General features: G+C 36.3%; 3 protein-coding genes across 4 annotated transcripts in view; all 3 read left to right on the top strand.

The window, feature by feature from the left end:
* Positions 1-2,625, top strand: part of LOC104755335 (uncharacterized protein At4g04980-like) — a 5,102-nt gene extending 2,477 nt beyond the window's left edge. Inside the window, exons 3-9 of one of the 2 annotated variants that reach the window (XM_010477690.1) lie at positions 23-118; positions 220-343; positions 428-1,436; positions 1,517-1,682; positions 1,765-1,929; positions 2,023-2,175; positions 2,279-2,625. In XM_010477690.1, coding sequence (XP_010475992.1) covers positions 23-118; positions 220-343; positions 428-1,436; positions 1,517-1,682; positions 1,765-1,929; positions 2,023-2,175; positions 2,279-2,497 — 1,932 coding nt within the window. In that variant the 3' untranslated portion in view covers positions 2,498-2,625. The remainder of the gene's footprint in view (positions 1-22; positions 119-219; positions 344-427; positions 1,437-1,516; positions 1,683-1,764; positions 1,930-2,022; positions 2,176-2,278) is intronic. The other variant, XM_010477692.1, reaches the window with a different exon arrangement.
* On the top strand, positions 3,697-4,302 carry LOC104759165 (uncharacterized protein At4g04980-like). Its single transcript, XM_019239662.1, has 2 exons — positions 3,697-3,852; positions 3,956-4,302. The coding sequence occupies exons 1-2, from the start codon at positions 3,811-3,813 to the stop codon at positions 4,172-4,174; spliced, it is 261 nt and encodes an 86-aa protein (XP_019095207.1). The 5' UTR covers positions 3,697-3,810; the 3' UTR covers positions 4,175-4,302.
* LOC104755336 (serine carboxypeptidase-like 31) overlaps positions 5,696-6,290 on the top strand; it is a 2,945-nt gene continuing 2,350 nt past the window's right edge. Inside the window, exon 1 of the mRNA XM_019238843.1 lies at positions 5,696-6,023. Coding sequence (XP_019094388.1) covers positions 5,723-6,023 — 301 coding nt within the window. The 5' untranslated portion in view covers positions 5,696-5,722. The remainder of the gene's footprint in view (positions 6,024-6,290) is intronic.

Genomic DNA, 6,290 nt, shown 5'->3' with positions numbered 1-6,290 from the left:
TTTTTTTGGCGGCTATTGCTAGATGGTGATGCGTACGATGAACGATATCCATAGGCTTTGTCCTCAGATCGTTACGAGCTCGCAAATCCTGGATATGAGACGTGCAGAAGTCGATAAGGTTTTATCTCATACAATAATAACGAAATTGTCTCTGAGACTCATTGAAGTTAAGCTCTGACCACAATTGTGATTTTTTTTTTTTTTGTATTTTGCAAACAGTTGCTTAACAATTTTTACAACGCTTTGATATCAATTGGAGATTCATGGATGGACGACCACGAATGGATTGTCAAATCAAAGTATAGGAACAGTAGCATTAGGAAGAATATGTCCGATCGACTTGGTAAAAGCATTCCAAACTCCTATGATTAATGTTCACTCTTGCTCATCATAAAAGTTGTTTGTAACACAATCTCTTTGGTTACAGTGGAAAAGGTGATAGCTGCATTAGATGGACTGATTAAGGGGTTGAACGAGAGGCTAGAGATCAGCAATGATGAAATGAAGGAAAAGGCTAGTCCGCGGTGTAAAACATCTAGCGGCGCCAGAACAGAGTCATTGGTAAAGCAACCGACCACGCCAATAAAGGCGTTGAGTCCATCCAGTGAAGTTAAAGACTTTGCAATCTCTGTGTCAAATCTTCCTAGAAATGTGACAATGCAAGCGCTTGTAAAGCTGAGTCCTATTGATGTAAAGCGACTCTCTCTCCAAAATCTTTGCCAGAAAGAAGCTCAGAGTAAGAATGGTGAGAGTGGTGATGAGAGTGTTAAAGAGAACAAGAATGAAACAGAGAAGACTGAGAAGATGGAGAAAGCCAAAGAAGCTATTCTTGAGAAAAAAGATAGTGTGAAGAATCAGATTGATGATAAAAATTGCTCCAAAGTTTCAGGAAACTCTAAAATTTTTCCGACATCTTTGGCTCTGCCTCCTTCTCCACCTTTACCACCACTTCCAATGGCCGCCGGAAAAGGTGTGAATGTTCCGTCTCTTCCACCTCCAGGGACTGCACCACCGCTACTTCCAGTGGCAGCGGGAAAAGGAGTGGCTGCGCCGCCTCTTCCACCTCCAGGGGCTGCACCACCGGTACTTCCAATGGCAGCGGGAAAAGGAGTGGCTGCTCCGCCTCTTCCACCTCCAAGGAATGCAGCACTACCGTCACCACCGCCACTTCCAATGGCTGCCGGAAAAGGACCTGGTGCTCCACCACCACCTCCACTAGGCGCAAGAGGAGTCTTGGGATCCAAGAAACCAACTAGTAAACTGAAGAGATCAACCCAATTGGGGACTCTCTATAGATTCCTTAAGGCGAAACTAGAAGGGAAGAATCCTGAAGTAAGATCTCGTGTCGCTCCAGTAGTAAATAAAGGCGAGACTGGAAGTGCTTTAGCCAGTGGAAAGCAAGGAATGGCTGATGCTCTTGTTGAGATAACAAAGAAGTAATTCACATCTCACTTCATCTATAACCAACAAAACTAGGCAAAAACTCATACTTGATTTATGTTTTATGGCTACACAGGTCTCCTTATTTTCAGAAGATAGAAGAGGATGTTCGAATATATATGAGTTCAATCAATGAGCTTAAGACAGAGATTACCAAGTTCCAGAATAAGGACATTACTGAGCTTCAGAAATTACACCATCGTGTTGAATCGGTTCTTGACAAACTGGAAGATGAAAGACAGGTCAGTGAAAACAACATAAGTGATCCATGTCTTCATCATGATCTGATTTTGTGATCACAAGAACGTTTGAACTTTTATATAGGTTCTAGCAAGATGTGAAGGGTTTCCGCATAGTAAACTCGAAGCAATAAGAATGGCTGTTGCATTGTACTCGAAGCTGCAGGGTATAAGCAAAGAGCTAAAGAACTGGAAGATAGAGTCCCCGGCTGACCAACATCTCGACAAGAGTGAAGGTTACTTTGCAAAGGCAAGTCATAGGAAAACTGATTTTGCTATAGTTTCTTCGCCTTTCTTTTTGCTTCTTTAGCTGAACTGATCTAAAAAATAATGATTGAAACAGATCAGAAAAGAGATTGAAGCTCTAGAACGAATCAAAGAAGAAGAGGAAAAGAAGTTCAAGGCCAATAACATCTATTTCGACTTCAGTATCCTTGGTCAGGTTAAGGAATTAATGGTTGGTATCTCTTCTGGCTGCATAGAACTGGCATTGAAGGTAAGACTAACCATGAGATCAAAACCTTAATACTTGCAACACACTTTCTGATCACTTTTTTGAAACCCATTTAACCGAAAGCCTCTCGGTTCAAATCTCACAGGAAAAGAGAGAGGCAAATATTGCATCGCAAACTACTGCAGAATCACGATGGGCAAAGCCGAATACGAAGAATAAGACTTCAAAATGGGCTAAAACACTTTGGAGGGCATTTCAGTTTGCGTTCAGAGTATACACATTTGCTGGTGGGCACGACGATCGTGCTGATAAGCTTACAAAAGAGTTGGGTAAGGAGATCGAACTGACTCTTGGAAACCAATGACTCGTGACTCCACCACTCCTCTTAACTAACTATATGTCTCAGCCTGAAAACGTCACAAAAGTGTCGAGTCTTGTGTGAGAGTGCTAAAACTAATTAATAAAAATATTCATAAAATACATTAATTATTATTTTGCCGAGTTTTTTTTACAGCTTCAAGTAGTTCCAAAACTCAGACACGCTACGAGATATCAAAACGTAATGACATTTATATACACTAAACAGTTAAGACGTTATTTGCAAGATAGTCGATGTTCACATACATATAACGATGGAACAGATTAGAAGACAAAGGTCGTAGAGCAAACTTGTATATATGATTTAGTCAAGAAAACTACAAAAGAATTATTAGGAATATCCGCATCATATATAACCTACGAGTCTATGACGTTAGCGATAGTGGTGAGAATTATTCGTCAGTTTCATGAATTTTGATAATGATATACTGGTTCGTAAAAACTTGATCTTGTAATCTTTATTCATATCGATGCAACATACTATTACTAAGTAAATTTTTTTTTTTTTTTTGCATATTCAGTATCATATTGTAACTTGTAAATTTTAGTGCAGCAAAGCTGACACAATTCAAACCCACACAGCTACTAAGTACATACATATTTGACTTCGGTTTTAAGCGATACATTATTAAAGACACCATGTGGATAACATGTATTACGAGTGAGCTTTTACATAAATCATTCGCAATTTTGAATCTATAATCCAAATTTTTTAAAACGTACAATTAGCAGCTGGATATTATTTTTGTAGATCCACAATATTTGTTCGTTCGTTTTATGCTATACCAAACCATGATACAAAACAATATATTGTTTTAACCGATTAATAGAGTTGATAAAATTTGATCTAATATGAGTGAGTTTCGAACAAAAAGATTTGATCAGAAGAGTGTGAGTCACATTCGGATTCAATATGCCAAAAAAAAAAAAAAAAAATTAACCACTTTCAAATTAGTTGGTAGACATACCACTCCTAAATTGGTTTGGTATTGCAAAATCTATAGATACTCTACATTGACTTCTGAATCATACGTATTAAACCTTGATTAATGTATATGTGCATTATAAATTCCAGTTTTCCTATTTATGTATTTCGTCACTAGTTAAGCAGAGCTTATGCTATTGTGGGGGTCTCTTAATCCGCCNCTTCTTTAGCTGAACTGATCTAAAAAATAATGATTGAAACAGATCAGAAAAGAGATTGAAGCTCTAGAACGAATCAAAGAAGAAGAGGAAAAGAAGTTCAAGGCCAATAACATCTATTTCGACTTCAGTATCCTTGGTCAGGTTAAGGAATTAATGGTTGGTATCTCTTCTGGCTGCATAGAACTGGCATTGAAGGTAAGACTAACCATGAGATCAAAACCTTAATACTTGCAACACACTTTCTGATCACTTTTTTGAAACCCATTTAACCGAAAGCCTCTCGGTTCAAATCTCACAGGAAAAGAGAGAGGCAAATATTGCATCGCAAACTACTGCAGAATCACGATGGGCAAAGCCGAATACGAAGAATAAGACTTCAAAATGGGCTAAAACACTTTGGAGGGCATTTCAGTTTGCGTTCAGAGTATACACATTTGCTGGTGGGCACGACGATCGTGCTGATAAGCTTACAAAAGAGTTGGGTAAGGAGATCGAACTGATTCTTGGAAACCAATGACTCGTGACTCCACCACTCCTCTTAACTAACTATATGTCTCAGCCTGAAAACGTCACAAAAGTGTCGAGTCTTGTGTGAGAGTGCTAAAACTAATTAATAAAAATATTCATAAAATACATTAATTATTATTTTGCCGAGTTTTTTTTACAGCTTCAAGTAGTTCCAAAACTCAGACACGCTACGAGATATCAAAACGTAATGACATTTATATACACTAAACAGTTAAGACGTTATTTGCAAGATAGTCGATGTTCACATACATATAACGATGGAACAGATTAGAAGACAAAGGTCGTAGAGCAAACTTGTATATATGATTTAGTCAAGAAAACTACAAAAGAATTATTAGGAATATCCGCATCATATATAACCTACGAGTCTATGACGTTAGCGATAGTGGTGAGAATTATTCGTCAGTTTCATGAATTTTGATAATGATATACTGGTTCGTAAAAACTTGATCTTGTAATCTTTATTCATATCGATGCAACATACTATTACTAAGTAAATTTTTTTTTTTTTTTTGCATATTCAGTATCATATTGTAACTTGTAAATTTTAGTGCAGCAAAGCTGACACAATTCAAACCCACACAGCTACTAAGTACATACATATTTGACTTCGGTTTTAAGCGATACATTATTAAAGACACCATGTGGATAACATGTATTACGAGTGAGCTTTTACATAAATCATTCGCAATTTTGAATCTATAATCCAAATTTTTTAAAACGTACAATTAGCAGCTGGATATTATTTTTGTAGATCCACAATATTTGTTCGTTCGTTTTATGCTATACCAAACCATGATACAAAACAATATATTGTTTTAACCGATTAATAGAGTTGATAAAATTTGATCTAATATGAGTGAGTTTCGAACAAAAAGATTTGATCAGAAGAGTGTGAGTCACATTCGGATTCAATATGCCAAAAAAAAAAAAAAAAATTAACCACTTTCAAATTAGTTGGTAGACATACCACTCCTAAATTGGTTTGGTATTGCAAAATCTATAGATACTCTACATTGACTTCTGAATCATACGTATTAAACCTTGATTAATGTATATGTGCATTATAAATTCCAGTTTTCCTATTTATGTATTTCGTCACTAGTTAAGCAGAGCTTATGCTATTGTGGGGGTCTCTTAATCCGCCAAATTTCTTATTAGGTTAATAGGATAATAAATTAATTAAATTTATATTACTTTTGGCCATGACGTGGTTCAAACCCATCGAAAAGAAAGTGCTTCATCCACTCTAGCTATATTAGTCAAGTATACGAATTCTCTCGAATTTGTCCCTATAAATCTTAGTTTTTTAAGATGGAATTATTCGACCAACTGAACAAAAATTAAAGCCACCAATCGCCACATAGGAGTATTCTTCCATATCCACTTAAATAACTTTTAACTATTATTATTATGTTTTAAGAAAGGCAAACAAAAATCTCATGATCTTAGCTTATAAATAGACACCCAAGTCTTTAGTTCTTTCTTATCATCTCACTATAATTCTTGATATTATTCTTCACAACTTATACCTCTAATGGATTATCACACCGAGAAAATATCTAATATATTAACTTGTTTGTGTCTTACGACCCTTTTAATGTTAGCACCGGTGGTTTTATGCACTAGACAACACCGGTTTGATAGCCCTAAGAGGAGCTTGTTGGCCAACGAGCAAGATTTAGTGACAGATTTGCCTGGACAGCCTGATGTGAGTTTCAGACATTATGCCGGTTATGTCCCTGTCGATGAATCCAACGGACGAGCTATGTTTTACTGGTTCTTTGAGGCCATGGATCTCCCCAAAGAGAAACCTCTAGTCCTCTGGCTTAATGGAGGTAACTCAATCTTTTGATATATATATATATATATATATATGTATATATGTTCTCCCTCATTTCATTCTGATTGATAACATGTATATATGTTCTCCCTCATTTCATTCTGATTGATAACTGTTCCGCATATTTATTTTCACGACAATTTTTTTTCCTTCCAATGTTTAAACTAATAAAAGCTCTTGCAATACAACCTATAGTGTGAATTTTTTATAGTTTTGATGTTGTCTCATGAAAGAACACATTTAGAATATAATGATATATATA

Source organism: Camelina sativa, chromosome 17 (assembly GCF_000633955.1).
Source record: "Camelina sativa cultivar DH55 chromosome 17, Cs, whole genome shotgun sequence".
NCBI lineage: Eukaryota > Viridiplantae > Streptophyta > Magnoliopsida > Brassicales > Brassicaceae > Camelina > Camelina sativa.
The sequence above is the reverse complement of the archived record's forward strand: the minus strand, read 5'-3'. Positions and strand labels throughout refer to the sequence as shown.